The 22,938-nt window shown below is 45.4% G+C and overlaps 1 protein-coding gene across 2 annotated transcripts; it reads left to right on the top strand.

Annotated features, from left to right (window-relative positions):
* The first annotated feature begins 5,629 nt into the window (after positions 1-5,629).
* MRPS26 (mitochondrial ribosomal protein S26) lies at positions 5,630-8,552 on the top strand. Of its 2 annotated transcripts, none has more exons than XM_082670430.1 (4): positions 5,630-5,877; positions 5,972-6,118; positions 6,206-6,329; positions 7,075-8,552. In XM_082670430.1, exons 1-4 carry the CDS (start codon positions 5,666-5,668, stop codon positions 7,207-7,209), a joined length of 618 nt encoding a protein of 205 aa, XP_082526556.1. In that variant the 5' UTR covers positions 5,630-5,665; the 3' UTR covers positions 7,210-8,552. The 2 variants fall into 2 exon arrangements, with proteins under 2 accessions (XP_082526556.1, XP_082526555.1); XM_082670429.1 differs by having other exon boundaries at positions 6,206-6,336; positions 7,081-8,552.
* The last annotated feature ends 14,386 nt before the right edge of the window (positions 8,553-22,938 follow it).

Genomic DNA, 22,938 nt, shown 5'->3' with positions numbered 1-22,938 from the left:
TGCAGCCCTTGGGGCCTTTCTTAAGGATCAGGGGCCAGGGGCACCTCGGGGCTGTCAGGAGTGAGAGGTGGCACCCCTGTCTGGCCCATGGAGGAATGCACAGAGATCACCACTGCCGTGCTTGCTGGAGGAGGTAGGACTTGAACTGGACCTGCAGGATATTGGAAGTTTAGATGAGCGAAAGGAGGAAAGATCAGCGGAGCAGCATCACAGAGGGCCTCAGATTCCAGGGAAGCAAAGACGCAGTGGCTCCAAGATAGAAGCCAAGTTCTGCACCACATATTCAGGGTGTATGCACGAAGCCCGGGTGCCACGACAGACCACCTTCTGGAAGGTTGCAAGGGGTGAAGTCGTGTAAGTCAGTAGGTGTACTGTGGTCCTTCTGTAGGAACCAAGGAACTGTAAGGGGCGATAAACTCAAAAAGTCAGTAGGTTTAAAAGAAGCATGGATAAATTAAGCAAAGACAGAATCTAAAGAATTTCGGGTGAGGGCTGCCATGCTTGGGAAGGAAACCCTGTCTCTTTGCAAGCTACCTATTGGCGCCTCTGTGTAACCATGTCCAGGCAGATGGAGGAGGGCAAGCCTTGGGTCAGCAAGCCGTGCAACGAACATATCCCCTGGTTGCTAAACAGACATCTTCAAGCAGGAATTACCCCAGCTCTTTGCTCCCTTCTCTCCCTCAGCTTATAGGTATGGCTCATCACTCCCTCTTCACCTCTTTCTTTTCCTGTATTATTCAGAGCTTACATGGTGTCAAGCGACATAGGCTCAAAGGGAAGTGTGTTGAAGCTCACGTGGCACAATTGTGTGGGAAGGGCAGAGGAGATTGCTTCATCTAGTGCCCACTCCTCAGTCAGTCAGCTGTGACTGTGCCCACTGCACACCCAAACTTCTGGGGCCTGCCACACTTGCAGAGACCTCACTTCATCAAATTGTCTCTGTCCTGGGTTTTCCTTCATCCTCTACCCCCACCTGCCCAATATGCTCATCTTTCATTTAAAAGAAGAGAAAAAAAGCACTTCCCCCATGCCTAAGTTCTTCCATTCCCGCATATTCCTTCCTTACCCTTTCATCCTCAGTGCTGAGCCCGAGGGATCCACTGTCTCCCTGTCCACTGGCACCCGCTTGGTGTAATGACTGCCTCCTGACTTTTATCCTCACTCTGTAGCTTTTCCTCCACAGCCCCCTTCCTCAGAGGTCAGGCATTCCTGCAGTCTGTGTGGTGTGGACCCTCAGCCCTCCTCCAGCCCTGAGCTCCTGGTCCACACACCCCACTTCCTACTGTGACTCCACAGAGTGGCCCAGAGGCACCAGTCTCAGGCTCCACACACCCAGCAGTTTGCCCAGTCTCTAAAGCCCACTGCCCTTTCGTGCAGCCTCCAGCATTCTCTGCCCCCACCCACCCCGTCCCAGCCCTACTCCCACTGAGCACCAAACCCACAGGCCTGCCCCCCCCCACAGATCCCCCCCGTAGTTCCTGTGTTAGCTCTTCTCCATTTTGTCTCTTACCCTAGAGCACCCACTGCAGCCCTATTGCCGAGACTAGCTAACTCTCCATCCTTCACCCAGACCACCTGCTCAGGGGGTGTGCCCCTCTGTGCTCCTACAGCACCTGAGCATTCAACTCAAAACCTCTGCTTTCCCAACTGATTACAGCAGCCCCCAGACTGGAATAATGTGGCCTCAGGGCTGAGTGTGAGCTAGAGCTCAGTGGTGAACAAATGGCTTTCTGTGTCCTGCTGAGAGGGATACAAGGATGAATTCCAGAGTTTATAACCTGGAAGGGGAAAGCAAATATTCCTAAAAGGCAAACTATGTGGCCAGAAAGAAAGGGAAGCTTTCCCCAGGGAAGCTTGTTCTTGTTTGGAATTTTCAGGAAAAACCACAATCAAATTACAGAAAAAATAAAGGCACCCCATTCCTTTTTTAAAATAAACACCAGGGCCTTTGAATAAAACATTCTGTAAACCCAAACCAGAACTAAGCTAGTTTATTGAACTCAGTTGTTTTCACTAAACCACAAAGCAAATGTTTTCCTAAAATTTACTTGGTTAACCGGTACATAAAGGGACAAAACCTGTTTCCCAAAACAGTTTAACTGATCATACAGTCCAAATATTCATTTCAGGTAAGTCAGTTTGGAAATTCACCCATGCCCTTCTGCCTGGGCAGCTGAAGTCGAGGTGCCCATGATGTCATCTCCCCCATCTCTGCCACAGAATTTGACACACTTGCTCTCCCAGTGACCAGACACTGCGATGCCCAGCCTGACCCTGCCCTTGCACTTGCTGTTCAAATTGCTGTCCAAAGGCGGAGATTGGCTAACCCTATAAATTGGCCTCTGCCCCCCAGAGGCTGGTGGCTGGCAGCGGAAAGCTGAGCTGATGCAGACTAAGGCGGGAGCCTTTTCTGGCATTCCAGGGGCTGTGCCCAAATCCATGAATGGTCCTGGGCCAAGTACAGGATGAGGAGGGGTTGGAACCTTGAGGGACAAAATTATTCCTACCACCTTCGGATAGGCCCACAAAGGCTGCACTGCCCCCTTAACTGGGCCCCCTGTCAGGGACCTGCTTGGAGGAGAGAGAGGCCACCTGTGGGGTAGCTATGCCCCACCCAAACCTACTTCCACATGGAGTGACCCAGTCCTGTTGCCCAAGTGTGTGGTTAAGGACATCCCACCCAACCCATTTTACAAGTGGGCAAACAAGCCCTCAGGAAGAGTGGTCATAGCTCTCCCCAGACTTCTTAACAGGCTGCTGGACTCCTCACTCTTAGGCCCCCACTTTTCTACCAGGGAAAGCCCTGAGCTGGGTGGGACTCAGGAAGACCCCAGGCATTGCCTCTCTTAGGGCCATAATTTGCTGTGTCAGAGAGGGCTGTGAGGGCTTTCTAGACCTAAGGGCAGGAGCTTGAGAATGCAGCTAGGGAAGTGGCTAGATGAGACTTCAGGGGCACAGGCCAGGCTTGTGACTTCAGATCCCTGGGAAGGTGGAAGGAGGAGGCATCTGTCTGGTGACCCCAGCGCCAGCAGCTGAACATACACTGCGAAGGGAAGAGAGTTGGTGGCGAGCTGCCACCCGTCCCCTCTTTGAGATGTCATTGGAGTCTGTGGGCCCAGAGCAGTGGGTGGAACTACCTGAGCAATAAATCTTGGGTCTGGCTGCCTGGGTTCCACTGCTGCCTGGAGGAGCCACTTCATCCACAGCTCTCCCTCGGTGAGTGAAAAGGCTGCCCTCCCCATGGCTGGGGCTCCGGGATGGAGCTCTATTCTGGGTACACTGCTCCTCTTCCCCCTCCCAAGTCCCTCTACCCCTGACCCATGCCCAGAAAAGCCCCCTTTCCCTCATCTTTCCCCAACAACACTATTCCTGTGCCTGCTGCCCCTAGCGTGGGAGGGACAAGGGGTAGAAACCCTTGCCCCTGTAACCACCACACATCCCCAACTGCCATGGAAGAGAGATAGCAACCCACAGGGAAAAGGAGCTGAGGGCCTGCCAATAACGTCCCCCAGCACTGGGTGCCCCAGATTCCCCCACACTGCTGCCTGTCTTTTGAACAACTCCCCTGTTCCCCTCTCCAACCTCTCACTTCTGGGATCCCTGAGGGAAGAAAGGGTAGTCCTGCCCTACTGGGGAAGGCCCTCAACTGGCAAAGCGGGGAGCCTCTGTGCCCCAGGGGTTCTGAGAGGTGGCTAGTTGCCAGGAGCCCTCAGGGTCCAGACCCCTGTAGTCCTGGTATAGGGAGCAATAGCAGAAGAGAGAAGAACATTAGGAGACACTGAAGCTGCCCCTGAAACGCCAGTTGTCCAAGGGGATCCCGGAGGAAGAGGAAGGGGGTATGGATGGGAGCACTCCCTGAGTGCTGTCCACTGTCCATGGGAGCAGCCCTGCCATGGCCAGCTTTGGGCTAGGCCTCCTGGTGCTGCTGCTGACCACCCACCCTGAGCCCTCGAAGGCTCAGCACTGCTCCCACAGCTGGCACCCTGAAGGAAAGCAAGCCTCCAGCTCACTCCATGACCCCCAACATACTCCTGGGCCCCCAGGTGAGTTGAAGGGTCTCCCCAGCCTAAGTGAGAAGAAGGTGCTGGCTGGGGCTCTTTCATCTACCTCAAGCCTTGGGTGGAGGTGGGGAGGGCAGGCTGCAGCCTCAGTTCCCTTCTAAGGAAGGGTTCTGGGCACTGCATCTCACAGCCCAGGCCAAATTGTCCCCAACCTCCCAAGCTATGTTCTGGCTCCCCCTGAGGACAGTGTGCCCTGGGAGAGTAGGACCATGGCCCGGTGGCTCCTCCACAGGAAGCAGCACCTGGTGCAGACACTGCTGGTAAGTAAGCTAAGAACTGGCTGGGGGTGAGGGGGAATGATACACCACTGAGTTATTTATTTTTGGTTGCCTTGGGTCTTTTTTGCTGTGTGCGGGATTTCTCTAGTTGCGGCGAGGGGGGGGCTACTCTTAGTTGCGGTGCACAGGCTTCTCATTGTGGTGTCTTCTCGTTGCGGAGCACGGGCTCTAGGCGCACGGGCTTCAGTAGTTGTGGCACATGGGCTCAGTAGTTGTGGCTCGCAGGCTTAGCTGCTTCTCAGCATGTGGGATCTTCCCGGACCAGGGCTCAAACCCGTGTCCCCTGCACTGGCAGGCGGATTCTTAACCACTGCACCACCAGGGAAGCCCCAATCCTAGACAATTTATGATGAAATACTATGTTAGATTAAAGTAAAAGATTAGAAGTCACTAGTGGAGTAGAAGGAGGTACTACAAACCTCCATAAATAGGACAGTGGAGGCTGTGAAGTCCCCTAGGCTTCTAGATAGCCAAGGGAAGCCAGTGTGGCTCAAGGTGGGCAGGCCCACAGCCAGTGGAAAGAGGTGAGGGGTGCGACCTCACACTCTACAGTACGGCCCCGATAACCAGGTGGTCATTGATACGTGCACTGGGAATGACTCAGTGATTGCAGAGCTCCCCAAGGCCAATAGCGGAAGACAGGTGTAGGGAGATGGTTTATTATTTTGCAAATTGTATTTTAAAGTGCACCACGGGAGCACAATAACTAAAGGAGAAAGTGTAAATTCCTATAAGGCAAGACCTTATCGCCTAATTTCAGTCGGTGTGAGCTCGGGTTTTTAGATATCAGGTGGGCAACGCCCGTTAAGCCCAATGAGCTAGAGAACCCACAGGCTGGGTCTTCTAGGAGGCTAGGGGGCGTCCGCAGGACGTGGGAGCCACAATACCGGCCGTCGGCCAATCCTAAGCAGCGAGGCCAAGCCGGGAGGCGAGGGAAGAGGAGGGGAGGAGAGGAGGGGGCGGGTAAGGCCGCAGCTCTGCGGTCAGGTGACCAGAGCGTCCGGGGGAATGATCGCGCCCTCCTCCCGCAAACCCGACCCCGACCGCCGCGCCCCGCTGCCCTCCAGTAAAGGGGTCCCTGAAGTTGTTGCATCCTTTGTCCCCTCTCTCTCCATTGAGACCCTTCCCCGGGTGGGGGCTGGAGGGATGCAGGTCGGAACCCGGTCCCCCAGGGGGGACACAGCCAGGTTCCGGGGCGGACGCAAATGTCAGCGGGCAACAGAGGGTGGGGTCGGAGCCCGCGGACTACGCGTCCCGTGGTGCCCCGCGGCCACTTCCGGGCCCCAGTGATGCCCTGCGGCGCGCCGGACGCTAGGTGGTCTGGCCATGTTTCGCGCGCTGAGCGCCCTGGGCGCACGGCCCATGGGCCGGCCCCCAGCCCCGTTTCTGCTCCCCGCGCGCTGCCGCAAGACCCGCCACGACCCGCCGGCCAAGTCCAAGGTTGGGCGCGTGGCGACCCCACCCGCTGTGGATCCTGCGGAATTCTTCGTGCTGACGGAGCGTTACCGGCAGTACCGCCAGACGGTGCGCGCCCTCAGGTGTGTGTGACGGAGGGGGAAGCGGTGCCGTCCGGCGTGTGTGTTAGGGCGGGCGGGCGAAGAGAGTGCCGACCTTGGGCGCGTCTCCGTCCAGGCTGGAGTTCGTGTCCGAGGTGCGCAAGAAGGTGCACGAGGCCCGGACCGGTGTCTTGGCAGAGCGCAAGGCACTGGAGGACGCCGCTGAGCACCGCGAGCTGATGGCCTGGAACCAGGCGGAGAACCAGCGGCTGCGCGAGCTGCGGTGAGTGGGGCGGGAGGCGGGGCGGGGACGCCTTGCCGGCCCGGAGACACCCAGCCACGCTCAACCTCGTCCTCTCACTCCTCCCAGGATGGCCAGGCTGCGGCAGGAGGCGCGGGAGCAGGAGCGGCGGCAGGCGGAGGAGGAGGCCCGGCAGGCCCGAGAGGCGCAGGCTTGGGTGCAGCTCAAGGAGCGTGAAGTGCTGCAGCTGCAGGTGGGCCGTGTCTCCAGAGGGTGGGGCTGCAGGCCGCGAACTCTGCCGGTGCCGCGAGTCCTGCGCGCAGCCAGGTGGGGGAGGTGGGGCCGCGGCTACAGGCAGAGTTGGAAGAGAGTAGCCTTGAGTCTTGACACGGGGTTAGCAGGTGAGGATTTGAAAGAGGAGGCGTGCAGGGAGAGTGTCTGTCAGGCGCGAAGACCCGGAGGTGAGAGTTGACAATGCAGTAGTGTTCACGTGGCTAGCCACTTGGCTAGCCACTGTCTGTGAGACTGGCCCCCACGTTCCCCAAGGAGTTTATATTTTGCTGTGAGAGTGGGAAAGTCACCGAAGGGTTTAAACATTTTGGCCTGGGATGCCAGGTGTGAGACTTAAAAGCAGGGAGATCAGTTAGAAGTGATCCAGCGAGAATGGGTGAGGCTTGAGTTAAAGTAATAGAGGGAGGACAGTTTGAGAGAGGTTGAGAGATCTAGGCAATATTGAGAGACTGATTCCACCCAGTGAATTGTCACAGCTGGTGTGTCCGGGTTTTGGCCGAAATGTCCAGGGGATGATTGTCTAAGAGAACTGAATGTGGCAAAGCTGCCTGATATTCTTCCACTGGAAGGTCAGCGGGGTGCTCAGAGAAGACCTGGGCTGCAGACATCTTTCCCATAGGAGAGCTGGAGCCCCTCCCTCAGTGGGCTAAAGGCTAGCAGGCATGTTCTGAGGGCTTCCATTCAGTTGGCCTTCTCTCTTCCAATAGGAGGAGGTAAAAAACTTCATCACCCGAGAGAACCTGGAGGCGCGGGTGGAAGAAGCGTTGGACTCCCCCAAGAGCTACAATTGGGCCATCACCAGAGAGGGGCTGGTGGTCAGGCCGCAGCACAAGGGCTCCTGAGGGCCCAGTAAGGACAGTGTCCACCCAGGGACCGTGGGGGTAGGGGGGTTGGGCCTGATCTGGAATAAAGCAGTTGTTTCTTATGAAGGAGGAGGCTCTACCTATTCCAATGCAGCCTTCACTTTTGGGCCTCAGCACCCACCACTTGGTCAGAAACTCCACACACACAGTGCCCTGTTCTGCACCCATGTACAACTCTTAGCAAAGCACCAGACCTTAGAAGTTTCCATCTCACAGAGGAGCATAGTCCCCTCGGCAGCCAGGTCATCTCCTGAGTATCCTCAGGGTCCAGTGGTTGGCATATTGCAGTCCTTGGGCCAAATCTGGCCTATTGCTTCTTTTTGTAAATAAAGTGTACTGGAACACAGCCACAGCTATTCATTGACTGCTCTCATACTACAATGGCAGAGATGAGCAGGTGCAACAGAGACCTTATGAGTTGCAAAGTCTAAAATATTGTTATATGCCTTTTTAAATTGAAATATAGTTGATTTACAATGTTTTGTTAGTTTCAGGTGTACGGAAGAGTGATTGAGTTATACATCTATTCTTTTTTAGATTCCTTTCCGTTATAAGTTATTACAAGATAATATAGTTCCCTGTGCTGTACAGTAGGTCCTTGCTGGTTATCTGTTTTATATATAGTAATGTGTATATTTTAATCCTAAACTCCTAATTTAGCTGCCCCACCCCAATTATATGACTTTTTTTGGGGGGGCGCACCATGCGGCATGCAGAGCTTCCCCTACCAGGGATCAGACCTGTGCCTCCTGCAGTGGAAGTGCAGAGTCTTAACCACTGGACCACCAGGGAAGTCCTATATGACTTTTTACAGAAAAAGTTTGTTGACCCCTGATCTAGGGCTTTCAGGCTCCAGCAAGGAGCAGATATCACCCAGTAACTGAGCCACAAAGTAGCCATTGGCCAAAGATACGCTTCTGCTTGACCCTGAGTTTTACTGGCCAGGGTCTGGTGTGCCCAAGACACAGAAGGCAAGAAGACCCCATTTCTTCTGGTGGCCCTCTCCACCTTTGGCCTCAGTGACCCACATTTACCCTGGCAGTGCAGCTTCCTTGGACCACACACCAGATTGGTGCTGGCAGAGGCTTGATTGACGTTTATAAGGTCAGTGTGGCTTGTCAAGCACTTGGAGCAAACCAGAAATACTTGTGATTAAAGTTCACAAGCTTAGGGACTTGCCTGGTGGTCCAGTGGGTAAGACTCCGTGCTCCCAATGGAGGGGGCCCGGGTTCAATCACTGGTTGGGAATCTAGATCCTGCATGCATGCCGCAGCTACGAGTCCGCATGCCACAACTAAAAGACCCCGCAGGCCTCAACTAAGACCCGGCGCAGCCTAAATAAATAAATATTAAAATAAAGTTCACGAGGTTGAATAAGTGAGCATACAGATCCACAGCCCCTACTCAGGTGCAGGCCCTCCAAGAGCATCCAGGGTGAGAAAGAGACATGTTTCTCTGAGCCAGAGCTTATGTCCCTTTGCCACCATTCACTGAACTTTGCCTAGATACCAGCAGAGGAAAAAACAAAACAGAATCCTTGCTTCTTTCCCTAATTCCCATGTTGTAGATAGGACCTGAGACCCTCAAGAAATGAAAACCTTTTAGGGAATATGGGCAATCCCTCACGTTCAGGTAAGGAAGCAGGTAATAGAGATGAAAGCAAAGGGCCATGGTTATCATAGTGCCTAGGACACAGTCCCCATCAGGGTATCGCATCCCTGAGAGCAGTGGCCTCCCTCCTTAGGCTAGTAATAGCTCTTCTCTTCCCTGGCACTGAGCCCAGGCACAGTGGAGTCCTGGATTTCAGGTGCTCAGCGTAATTTCTAGGGTGAGAGAATAGGCACACATTGTGGGCCATGGTTTATGCCCACAGCCTTGGGCTTTGTTATGGTGAGGAGTGGGCCATCTGGTCCCCTGCAGAGGAAGCCTTTGGTGAGCTTTCACATGGGACATTGAGCCTGTTTGGGGAAGTCCCTGCTCGTCTATCAGGATCCAGACAAGCCATCTGTCTTCAGGTACAGGAGACAGTGTCATACCTTCTTGAAACTCTGTCTTTGGGCTGTTTTTCCTTCACTGGTGTCCTGCATGGGGCTATAATTCCTTAGCATTCACTGCTGATGGCAGCAGGTCATGCAGAGCTACCTGTAAACCAAGCTTGAACATTTTTGTTCTCCACCCACGGCCATCTTACTGGTTTCGGCACAAATAGGCAGTTTAGTAACTTCAGGGTTAATTCAAGCCTAATGCCATCTGTACCTGCATTTAATGGATTGTAAGGTGCTGCTAGGTGCACAGGTAAGCTGTCAGATCATACCCAGTCCAGGTTGCAGAGTTATGTGGTGTCCCATGGAAGAATGCTTAATCTCCAGTAGAACCCTAGTAGTTAACCTGATGGGCAGTCTTGCTCAGAAACACCAGGATCTCTTCTGATTCTTACCTCAAGTTCCAAATACGGTTTGGATCTGCTACAGACAACGTGAGCTTGTACCTCCTAGAGAGAATCTTCTCTTGCTCAAGGCCCCACTTAGTAGTAGATTTGAGGGCTACCCAATAAATGCATTTGGAGCACAATACCCAAATGTAAATGCTTTCACCAAAATTTGAAGAGGCCTACTGTGCCTTGTGCACAATAGGATAGAGAGGATAGGGGACAAGTGGAATTTGTGTTTCACTTGTTGGGAGAGGTATGCTGACCCCCAAAAACTTGGTTGAGTGAGCACTTTTTTCCCAGGATTTATGTCCCCAATCAAGCATAGGTGTTTTGGGAAGTTCCGTGGTGGTCCAGTAGTTAGGACTTGGTGCTTTCACTGCTGTGGCACGGGTTCAATCCCTGGTCAGGCAACTAAGATCCCGCAAGCACCTGCAAGCCTCGCGATATGGCCAGAAAAAAAAAGCATAGGTGTTTTACCAAAACACGCAGGATTCTTGCCGCTTCCAATTCTCTAGGAAAAGCAGCATGATGTCAGCAAAGTGGACCACCATTGTGTCCTTGGGTTGGGTGGTCAGGGTCTTGAGGATTAGGTTGTGCAGAGTTATTCACCTCTTAGACTGGGTTGTGGTGATACACTGCTGCCAGGGCAAGGCATACTGCTAGTAGTAGTCCAAGTGGACAGAAAAGAATGTATTTGCCACATGAATGGGTGCCGGGTGCCTCCTCAGTCTGTTCCGTCAAGGAGACCACCTAGACCTCAGTAAGCCTAAACTCATTCCCCATATTTTTGCAGTATACTCCAAATTTTCTGTGTGTATACAGTGTTCCCTGAAATCTTTGGGAAATTTCCCCCTGAACTTACCCTGTGTTTATTTTCCTGACGCAAGTACAGAAGTGAAATGGATACCTAGGAAACAAGCCTAGTTAACTGCTAAAATGAGGGCAATTCTGAATTCTGGTAGGAAGAGTCAAGCTTGGAACTCTTTTTCCTTCCCAAATAGGAAATCAGAAGCGATATTTGCAATCCCAAATCCTGAGACAAACAGGCATTTCTCCCAAGGGGTGCTCCAATGATTATTTCCTCAATGCAGGTAAATGCATAAGCCATGAATGTGAACATCCATGTCTGGGTAAATTCATAGTGCAGTTTACAAAGCCTTGAGATCAAGAACCTGTAAGGAAGAACACCATACTGCCATGGGGCCCAATAACGTGACATAAAGAAAGGCAGAGCTGCATAAGCCCCACCCTCACCAGTACTCTACAGTGGCTCTGTGGGTCACTGATATCTAATAATCTTCCACCATTCTTTGGGCATTTTCCCTCGCTGAGGGAAGTGTTATATTCACACTCTTTTTTAATGCTGGCTCATGCGGGAGAAAATGGTCTGAGAGTGGGACTTTGTGTCTGGGAAACCCATAACTGAGGTATAAACGTCAACCATGACTATTGCACCTTTGCCTGACACTGCCAGAGCCAAGCCCGCAAGTGCTGGTGCTGGCTGACCCGTTGCTGCTGCTGGAACTGCAGTGCCTATGCAGGAAGGAACCCAGGAGCCACGCTTAACCGCCGCCATTGCTGCTGCAGCTGCCAGAAGTACCAGAAGCTGAGGGGAAATGTGGATTTGCCCTTCCTCTGGCTTTAAAAACAAATCTTTTGTCAGTGACTCCTATGTTACTGTCATAATGGAAGCCAGCTGGCAAGGAAGGCCTCCAGCCTCCTGTGGAACTGAGAGCTATGGATGAATAACCGGTACAAACCAATTTTTTTAGAAGCACTGTTTCTCACAACTTACAGTATTTAGAATGGGATAGGCAGAATTGTTTTGTGGGGACTTCTTTAAAATAAGGCGAAATGAAATTTGAGACAGTCATATATTTTGGCAATCAGGGATTCACACTTTCTGAAATTCTGCAAAAATTATCAATAGCAACAAACAGCATATCACTAGCTTGTTTTTTAATCTGAAAAATGTGATACTTTCAAATATAATTTTGTCTAAAAACATAGTTTAATTCTAACTTTTAATAGTAGACAAATTTAATTTGTCAAGAAGAGTTTCATGTAAAATATCTTCAAATTATTGTTTGGCAAAGGTCATTAAAATACATATTTTTGAAAACAGCAGTTTGTAAGCAGCTGTTCTATATACGTCTCTTTTATCATCATTTATCAGGATTGTCACTTCTTTGTGTGAGACACATGGTTTTTTCCCTCTGAATATTTTATTGCTGCCTGTGACATTCAGCACTTCGGAAATTTTTTTAAATGACAAATTTCCCAGACAACATATGGACTGGAAGAAAATATTTGCAAACGATGTGACCAACAAAGACTTAATTTCCAAAATATACAAACAGCTCATACAACTCAATATCGGAAAAAAAGACAACCCCACCAAAAAATGGGCAGAAAACTTAAGTATACATTTCTCCAAAGAAGACATACAGAAGACCAACAGGCACATGAAAAGATGCTCAGCATTGCTAATTATTAGAGAAATGTAAATCAAAACTACAATGAGGGATCACCTCGTATGGTCAGAATGGCCATCATCAAAAAGTCTACAAATAAATCACTCGGCCCATAGTAGGCCTTCAATAAATCATCATTCCCCCACATTTAAAAAAAAAGTCTACAAACAATAAATGCTGGAGAGCGTGTGGAGAAAAGGGAATCCTCCTACGCTGTTGGTGGGAATGTAAATTGGTGTAGCCACTATGGAGAACAGTATGGAGATTCCTTAAAAAACTAAAAATATAGTTGCCGTATGATCCAGCAATCCCACTCCTGGGCATATATCTGCAAAAGACGAGAACTCTAATGAGAAAAGATACATGCACCCCAATGTTCATAGCACTATTTACGATCTCCAAGACACGGAAGCGATCTAAGTGTCCATCAACAGATGAGTGGATAAAGAAGATGTGGTGTACATACACAATGGACTATTACTCAGCCATAAAAAAGAATGAAATAATGCCATTTGCAGCAATATGGATGTACCTACAGATTATCATTCTAGGTGAAGTAAATCAGACAAAGACAAATATATGATATCACTTATATGTGGAATCTAAAAAAATGATGCAACTGAACTTATTTACAGAATGGAAACAGACTCAGACATAGAAAGCAATCTTATGGTTACCAAAGGGGAAAGGTCAGGGGGAGAGATAAATTGGGAGTTTGGGATTAACAGGTACACACTACTCTACATAAAATAACCAACAAGGACCTACTATATAGCACAGGGAACTATATTCAATATCTTGTAAAAAACCTGTAATGAAAAAGAATTTGTATGTATGTGTGTGTGTGTATATATATATATATATATATACATATATATATATGAATCACTTTGCTGTACACCTGAAACTAACAACATTGTAAATCAACTATACTTCAATAAAAAAATAAAATTATATAGCCAATAATAACAAACAATTTCCAGTATTTCAGTTATTTCCTGACCTGGCAAAATTTAAGTTTTTGTTTTTGGATGATCTTTGCAAGTAGAATATCTGCTCCAGAAAACTAATTTGGGGATGACTTAAGCTGATTGAGTCACACTTGTGGCTTCCGGGACCCTTTTGTGAGTTTATAGTAGAAATTAAAAATCTCCAAGAGATATGGGAGTGTTTGCATGATTTTCCTGCTCACTGCTTCAATCCAGAAATCCATATGAATAAGTTAAAAATAGAGAAAGCGTGGTGAGAGGCTACGTAGCTTAGTGGTTACAAACCTGGTGCAATCTGCCTGGGTTTGAATCCCAGCTCCCCTTCATACTACTTTGTTCCCAATGTCTTTGGGAACATTTCTTAGTCTCTCTATGCCTCAGTTTCCTCAAAAGTAAAATAGGAATAATAGTGATATCTACCTATAAGATTATTATAATTAAATGAGACATTCATGTAAAGCTAAAGTTCAGTGCTTGGGACTTAGTAGGTGCTCAATACATGTTAAATGCTATTTTTTAATGAAACTACAGAATGGCCTTAAACTCATACCACGAACTAAAACAATATGGTGATTCCTCAAAAGAATTACATGCCAAATACAGTAAAATAGGGAATCAATTGCCGGAGGAAGAAAAGATCCACTCTGCAGCTTCCCCTACCTCCAGCAGAGGGCAGCCTCACCAAGACAGTGACAGGGCCTTCAAAAGTTGGTAAATTTGACATTTTTACAAAGAAATGAAAGAAGGAAAGGCAGCAGGAACCTAGGTAGTTCTCTCAGTCTGTTTCCTCTAACATCACTCTGTCTCTTAAATCTGTTGCTCTCTGTACATTTGCAGTCTGCCTCTCTCTGTCTCTCATTTGAAAGTAAGTTGCAGCCATCACAACACTTTATCTCTAAACATTTAAACATATATCATTTCAGAACAAGGTCATTTTCCAAAGTAACTTTAATGTTATTATCTACCCAAGAAATCAACTCCCTATTTCCCCCTCCTTCGAGCCTCTGACAACTACCATTCTACTTTCTGTCTCTATGAATTTGACTATTCTAGATATCTCATAAGTGAAATCATACAGTATTTGTCTTTTTTGTGACTGGGTTATTCACTTAGCATGATGTCTTCAAGGTTTATCCATGTTGCATCATGTGTCAGAATTTCCTTTTTTTGGGGGGTGGGGGGCATGCCACACACCTTGTGGGATCTTAGTTCCCTGACCAGGGATTGAACCCAGGCCCAGCAGTAAAAGCACCAAGTCCTAACCACTGGACTGCGGGGGAATTCCTTCCTTCCTTTTTAAAAAAGTCACATTGATCATTGAAATACAATGGTATCCCTTTGTATGTATATACCACATTTTGTTTACCCATTCATCCACCCATGGACACTTAGGTTGCTTCCACATTTTGGCTGTTGTGAATAATGTTGCTATGGGCATGGGTATACAAATATCTCAAGACCATGCTTTCAATTCTTTTGGATATATACCCCGAAGTAGAATTGCTGGATCATATGGGAATTTTATTTTTAATTTTTTGAGGAATCACCATACTATTTTCCATGGCAGCTGTACCATTTTACATTCCCACCAATAGTGCACAAAGGTTCGTTTGTCTACATCCTTGCCAACACGTTATTTTCTGTTTCTGTTTTTGTTTGTTTGGTTGATTTTGATAGATCCCAGTGGGTGTCTCATTGTGATTTTTATTTGAATTTTTTAGTTTTGATGAAGCCTAGATTATCGATTTTTTTTCTTTCATGGATCATGCTTTTGGTGTCATATCTAAGACTCATTACCTAATCACAGGTAATAAACATTTTTTCCTACTATTCTAAAAGTTTGATAGTCTTCAGTTTTACATTTAGATCTATAATCCATGTCAGTTAATATTTGTATAAGGTGTGAAGTTTAAGTCAAGTTTCATTATTTTACATATGATACCTAGTAGTTCTTGAACCACTTGTTGTAAAGACTAGCTTTTCTCCTTTGAATTGCCTTTGAACGTTTGTCAAAAATCAACTGACTTGGGACTTCCCTGGTGGCGCAGTGGTTAAGAATCCGCCTGCCAATGCAGGGGAGATGGGTTCGAGCCCTGGACCAGGAGGTCTCACATGCCACGGAGCAACTAAGCCCGTGCACCACAACTACTGAGCCTGCACTCTAGAGCCCGCGAACCACAACTACTGAGCCCACGAGCCACAACTACTGAGCCCACGTGCCACAACTGCTGAAGACCACATGCCTAGAGCCCATGCTCTGCAACAAAGAGAATCCACCACAATGAGAAGCCCACGCACCACATCGAAGAGTAGCCCCCGCTCACTGCACCTAGAGAAAGCCCACGCACAACAACGAAGACCCAACGCAGCCATAAATAAATAAATAAATAAATAAACTGACTTTGTCAGTTTCCTGGTTTTGGGTTATGTAAAACACTATCAATGGGGGATCTTGAGGGAAGCTGTGTAAAAGGTATAGGTTAAATCTCTGTATTATTCTTTGCAACTTTTTGTGAGTCTTTAAATATTTTAAAATACAGTATTTTAAAAAATCAGTTGGCCATATTTGTGTGGACCTATATTTAGATTCTCTATTATGTCCCCCTGGTCTACGTGTCTTGATTATCGTAACTTTATGGTAATTCTTAAAATCAGGTAGTATGATTCCTCCACCTTTATTCTTCTTTTACCAAATTGTTTTGGCTATTCCAGTTCCTTTGCTTTCCATTTGAATTTTAGATTCAGCTTGTCTGTATTTACAAAAATTCCTGCTGGAATTTTGATTAAAGTTGTGATATTGTTTTATCAATTAGATATTATTTTATAACCCACAGTATAGTCTGTTGGTCAATGTGTTCCATGTGCTTTTGTAAAGAATGTATATTTTAAACAAGTTATGACACAAATGACCCTATCTACGAAACAGAGACAGACTCACAGACATAGAGAACAGACTTGTGGTTGCCAAGGGAAAAGGGGTTAGAGGAGGGATGGAGTGGGAGTTTGGGGCTAGCAGATATAAGCTATTATATATAGAATGGATAAACAACAAGGTCTTACTATATAGCACAGAGAACTGTATTCAATATCCTGTGATAAACCATAATGGAAAAGAATATTAAAAAAAGAATGTATATATATGGATAACTGAATCACTTTGCTGTATAGCAGAAATTAACACATTGTAAATCAACTATACTTCAATAAAAAGAAGCAACAAAAACAAGGACCTACTGTATAGCACAGGGAACTATATTCAATGTCTTGTAAAAATCTGAAAAAGTGTGTATATATATATATATATATATATATATATATATGAATCACTTTGCTGTACACCTGAAGCTAACACAACATTGTAACTTAACTATACTTCAATATTTTTAAATGGTTAAAAATAAAATCCCAACAGGAATAAAAACAAAAAGAAAGAATGTATATTTTGTTTTTGAGTGACGTGTATATTGTTTTTGAGTGAAGTATTGTATAAATGTCAATTAGATCCAGCTGGTTGGTGGTGGAGTTCAGTTCTGTATCCTTGTTGATTTTCTGTCTACTACTATCAATTACTGAGAGTGGAATATTAAAGTCTTTGATTATAATTGTGGATTTGTCTATTTCTCCTTTTAGTTCTGTTAGTTTTTGCTTCGTGTATTGTTACTGAGTCCAAGCTTGCTCTGCTTGCAGCACGACAAGCCAATAAATTGGGAGACGAGGTGTTGAGGCAAGGAATAGCATCTTCATTCAGAAAGCTGGCAGACCGAAAAGATAGCAGACTAGTGTACCCCAAAAACGTCTTATCAGGGTCTGGATGCCAGTTTCTCTTATAGAACAGAGAGGAGGGAGAGGTGAGGAAGTAAAGTAAAAAGACCATTTGTCTTGCAAAATCTCCTCCCTCAGCCCACATGGGAAGGGGATGTGTTAATTTCTTCTTTTCTGCAGCCCATTCACAGGTGGGCAGGGTCAGAATATCTCTCTGTGAGCTGAATAAAGGCCTTCTAGTTTAACAGTCAGGCAGAGGGGCAGGGTTCCCTGTGGCAGGCCATTTTGTATGCTTACAGCTATAGACAGTGATTATAATAATAACAAAAGCAACGAAAAGCAAAGGTTAAAGTAAAGGAAACAGAACCAACATGGAGTCAGAATTTGCTCTTTCCTGTTACAGTTCCCCACTGTCAATGTCCATTCCACAGTCTTGTGGAAAAAGGGGCGATGACCGTTGTAACTGCTTCTTGTTGTGTCTCGTCAAATGGATCTTTCTGGGAATGTCCACCATCAGTGCCAGTGTTCCAAATGTTGCTTCTCTTGTTCCTCTTTGGAAAGTGTCTACTTTACACCTGTAGACTTAAAGAATATTCACAGCCTAAAAGTTGAGAGTTATGTTTTATTCAACGGGAATTTCGAGGACTTCAAGCCCAGGAGGCAACATCTCAAGTTAAGGAATTTAGTGCTTTTCTATGTATGGGAAGATGCAAGAGCCTGGGCTCACTAAAGTCATTCCTTTGATATGCACCTCAGCTATCTGGGGCCTGTATCCTGTATTTTCAAATCCTGAGTTTCCTCGGGGCTCACCATAGGGAGTGGCTGCAGTCTAATGGCTGATATGGCAGGAAACATTCCATTTCTTAGATCTTCTCCTCTTGGTCAGGAATTTGACCAATATTTGGGAGACACTTCATGATCAAACTTTGTCCCACAGCACTGGGAGGCTCATCCCAGATCAGGCAAAAATTCTTAAAATGCAACTCCAGGTGCTAATTGTTGGATTAGGCCCTATCAATAATTAAAGATTCTCTGGATCCTCTGTCAATTATGATCCAGGAGACATTTTCCCTTGTTGCTTCTTCCCATACTTAGAATCACATTATTACAATTATTTTATGTTATAAATGTGATGTTTCCTCAAGATGTTTAGCCATAAAAGTTTTGTTGGAGACCTTGTTTCACACTGGGTACTGTAAGAGACAACAATCTTATAAAATAGGATATAAGTAATGCAGTTAGTAACATTGACAAAGTACAAAGCACAAACAATCTGGAAACAAAGAACAAATTAATACAATGATTGGTATAACTAGTTGTAATCCAGTTGCAATAATGAGTGACCAAAGGAACCATAACTGATTTAATGAGCCATCTGCAGATTCACTGTACCAGCCATGCATACTTAGACATACATGGCTTAATCTTTGAGACAAGCATATACTACTAGCAGGATCAACCAGGTAGAGAGAAGAAGATAAATGTTTTCTCTTTGTTTACAAAGGCATACTTTATCAACCTGTTGTAGGTAATAGCCTAAGAGAAAAGTTTTTTTCTGAAAAACTAAGATTAAAGCTAGTATATTTCCCAAAGTCATAAAGTTATAAATCATATTTACCAGTCCCTTCAGTCCATGTAATTAATTCCTGTTGATCTGAATGAAGTAATCAGGCTTTCCATTAGTTTTTTTTTTTTTTGAATTTTTGAATTTCACTTTATTTTTTTATACAGCAGGTTCTTATTAGTTATCCATTTTATACATATTAGTGTATATATGTCAATCCCAATCTCCCAATTCATCACACCACCACCATCCCCCCCAGCCACTTTCCCCTCTTGGTGTCCATACGTTTGTTCTCTACATCTGTGTCTCATTTTCTGCCCTGTAAACCAGTTCATCTGTACCATTTTTCTAGGTTCCACATATATGCATTAATATACACTATTTGTTTTTCTCTTTCTGACTTACTTCACTCTGTATGACAGTCTCTAGATCCATCCACATCTCTACAAATGACCCACTTTCGTTCCTTTTTATGGCTGAGTAATATTCCATTGTATATATGTACCAGAACTTATTTATCCATTTGTCTGTTGATGGGCATTTAGGTTGCTTCCATGACCTGGCTGTTGTAAATAGTGCTGCAATGAACATTGGGGTGCATGTGTCTTTTTGTTTGTTTGTTTGTTTATTTGTTTTTTGCGGTATGTGGGCCCCTCACTGTTGTGGCCTCTCCCGTTGCGGAGCACAGGCTCTGGACACGCAGGCTCAGCGGCCGTGGCTCACGGGCCCAGCCGTTCCGCGGCATGTGGGATCGTCCTGGACCAGGGCACGAACCTGCGTCCCCTGCATCAGCAGGCGGACTCTCAACCACTGCGCCACCAGGGAAGCCCGCATGTGTCTTTTTGAATTATGGTTTTCTCTGGTTATATGCCCAGTAGTGGGATTGCTGGGTCATATGGTAATTCGATGTTTAGTTTTTGGTGGTTTTTTTTTTACAAAATGTATTGCGTCCATTTATTCTGTCAGGCAAAGTTGGGTTCCTCTCATTTAGGACAGACTGCATGGTAGCATACCAACAGAGTATATATTTTATAGGTAGCAATAAAGTCTTATTAGTATAAAATCTCATTACAACTAATGATACTTAAATCCCTTTTGAAGTAGGTGAGGTTATCTGGCTTTAGAGGGAGTTGGCAGGTAGATGGATTGATAGTGAAAAGAACTCAAAAAGGTAAATCATGTCATCAGGGCCTGCATGGTTCCTAGTCTCTGCACCCACTCTCCTCACAGCTGCAGCCACTTGACCTTCAGCCTCAGGTCCTCTCTCTCTCTGGCCTTGAAGTCAATGATTCTCAAAGTGTGGCCCCAAACAGGAGCCTCAGCAGCATCTAGGAATTTGTTAGAAATGCACATGCTCAGGGGGGAAGACCATGGACCTAAGATGGAGCCGACAAAATAGAGTCAGTGTGGTCCAGCCACACAATAATAAATTCCCTCTTTCCACATTCTCTTATTTTATTATTGTTGTTCTTTTATAATTTCTTTAGATCCTGAATTCCTTGTTTTTTAGTCTTTCTTCTTTAATACTAAACATTATTGAGATTATATGCATTTTTTCTGAGTTTGGCTGTATTCCAAAGACTTGGGGTTCATTGTTATCCTTTTCATTGTTTTTCCTATGGTCTGTAGTCTATAATTAGGGGCTTGTTTAACTTAATTTTCTTTTTTTTTTCTTTTTTAACATCTTTATTGGAGTATAATTGCTTCACAATGGTGTGTTAGTTTCTGCTTTATAACAAAGTGAATCAGTCATACATATACACATGTTCCCACATCTCCTCCCTCTTGCATCTGCCTCCCTCCTACCCTCCCCATCCCACCCCCCCCCAGGTGATCACAAAGCACCTAGCTGATCTCCCTGTGCTATGCGGCTGCTTCCCACCAGCTATCTATTCTACGTTTGGTAGTGTATATATGTCCACGCCACTCTCTCACTTTGTCACAGCCTACCCTTCCCCCTCCCCACATCCTCAAGTCCATTCTCTAGCAGGTCTGCTTCTCCATTCCCATCTTACCCCTAGGTTCTTCATGACCTTTTTTTTTCCCCTAGATTCCATATATATGTGTTAGCCTACAGTATTTGTTTTTCCCTTTCTGACTTACTTCACTCTGTATGACAGACTCTAGCTCCATCCACCTCACTACAAATAACTCAATTTCATTTCTTTTTATGGCTGAGTAGTATTCCATTGTATATATGTGCCACATCTTCTTTATCCATTCATCCGATGATGGACACTTAGGTTGCTTCCATCTCCTGGCTATTGTAAATAGAGCTGCAATGAACATTTTGGTACATGACTCTTTTTGAATTATGGTTTTCTCAGGGTATATGCCCAGTAGTGGGATTGCTGGGTCGTATGGTAGTTCTATTTGTAGTTTTTTAAGGAACCTCCATACTGTTCTCCATAGTGGCTGTATCAATTTACATTCCCACCAGCAGTGCAAGAGTGTTCCCTTTTCTCCACACCCTCTCCAGAATTTATTGTTTCTAGATTTTTTGATGATGGCCATTCTGACTGGTGTGAGATGATATCTCATTGTAGTTTTGATTTGCATTTCTCTAATTATTAATGATGTTGAGCATTCTTTCAAGTGTTTGTTGGCAATCTGTATATCTTCTTTGGAGAAATGTCTATTTAGGTCTTCTGCCCATTTTTGGATTGGGTTGTTTGTTTTTTTGATATTGAGCTTGTAAATTTTGGAGATTAATCCTTTATCAGTTGCTTCATTTGCAAATATTTTCACCCATTCTGAGGGTTGTCTTTTGGTCTTGTTTATGGTTTCCTTTGCTGTGCAAAAGCTTTGAAGTTTCATTAGGTCCCATTTGTTTATTTTTGTTTTTATTTCCATTTCTCTAGGAGGTGGGTCAAAAAGGATCTTGCTGTGATTTATGTCATAGAGTGTTCTGCCTGTGCTTTCCTCTAAGAGTTTGATAGTTTCTGGCCTTACATTTAGGTCTTTAATCCATTTTGAGCTTATTTTTGTGTATGGTGTTAGGGAGTATTCTAATCTCATACTTCTAGATGTACCTGTCCAGTTTTCCCAGCACTACTTATTGAAGAGGCTGTCCTTTCTCCACTGTACATTCCTGCCTCCTTTATCAAAGATAAGGTGACCATAAGTGTGTGGGTTTATCTCTGGGCTTTCTATCCTGTTCCATTGATCTATCTTTCTGTTTTTGTGCCAGTACCATACTGTCTTGATTACTGTAGCCTTGTAGTATAGTCTGAAGTCAGGGAGCCTGATTCCTCCATCTCCATTTTTCGTTCTCAAGATTGCTTTGGCTATTCGGGGTCTTTTGTGTTTCCATACAAATTGTGAAATTTTTTGTTCTAGTTCTGTGAAAAATGCCAGTGGTAATTTGATAGGATTGCATTGAATCTGTAGATTGCTTTGGGTGGTAGAGTCATTTTCACAATGTTGATTCTTCCAATCCAAGAACTTGGTATATCTCTCCATCTATTTGTATAATCTTTAATTTCTTTCATCAGTGTTTTATAATTTTCTGCATACAGGTCTTTTGTCTCCTTAGGTAGGTTTATTCCTAGATATTTTATTCTTTTTGTTGCAGTGGTAAATGGGAGTGTTTTCTTAATTTCACTTTCAGATTTTTCATCATTAGTGTATAGGAATGCCAGAGATTTCTGTGCATTAATTTTGTATCCTGCTACTTTACCAAATTCATTGATGAGCTCTAGTAGTTTTCTAGTAGCATCTTTAGGATACTCTATGTATAGTATCATGTCATCTGCAAACAGTGGCAGCTTTACTTCTTCTTTTTGGATTTGGATTCCTTTTATTTCTTTTTCTTCTCTGATTGCTGTGGCTAAAACTTCCAAAACAATGTTGAATAATAGTGGTGAGAGTGGGCAACCTTGTCTTGTTCCTGATCTTAGTGGAAATGGTTTCAGTTTTTCACCATTGAGGACGATGTTGGCTGTGGGTTTGTCATATATGGCCTTTATTATGTTGAGGAAAGCTCCCTCTATGCCTACTTTCTGCAGGGTTTTTATCATAATTGGGTGTTGAATTTTGTCAAAAGTGTTCTCTGCATCTATTGAGATGATCATATGGTTTTTCTCCTTCAATTTGTGAATATAGTGAATCACGTTGATTGATTTGCGTATATTGAAGAATCCTTGCATTCCTGGAATAAACCCCACTTGATCATGGTGTATGATCCTTTTAATGTGCTGCTGGATTCTGTTTGCTAGTATTTTGTTGAGGATTTTTGCATCTATATTCATCAGTGATATTGGCCCGTAGTTTTCTTTCTTTGTGACATCTTTGTCTGGTTTTGGTATCAGGGTGATGATGGCCTTGTAGAATGAGTTTGGGAGTGTCCCTCCTTCTGCTATATTTTGGAAGAGTTTGAGAAGGATAGGTGTTAGCTCTTCCCTAAATGTTTGATAGAATTCGCCTGTGGAGCCATCTGGTCCTGGGCTTTTGTTTGTTGGAAGATTTTTAATCTCAGCTTCAATTTCA

This window comes from Grampus griseus (genome assembly GCF_964374135.1).
Source record: "Grampus griseus genome assembly, chromosome: 14".
In the NCBI taxonomy this organism is placed as follows: Eukaryota; Metazoa; Chordata; class Mammalia; order Artiodactyla; family Delphinidae; genus Grampus; species Grampus griseus.
The sequence above is the reverse complement of the archived record's forward strand: the minus strand, read 5'-3'. Positions and strand labels throughout refer to the sequence as shown.

Coding starts and splice junctions, on each gene's coding strand:
- MRPS26 (XM_082670429.1), top strand. CDS start 5,666: ATGTTTCGCGCGCTGAGCGCCCTGGGCGCACGGCCCATGGGCCGGCCC. Junction 6,119..6,205: donor CAGCGGCTGCGCGAGCTGCG/GTGAGTGGGGCG, acceptor CACTCCTCCCAG/GATGGCCAGGCTGCGGCAGG. Junction 6,337..7,080: donor GCTGCAGCTGCAGGTGGGCC/GTGTCTCCAGAG, acceptor CAATAGGAGGAG/GTAAAAAACTTCATCACCCG.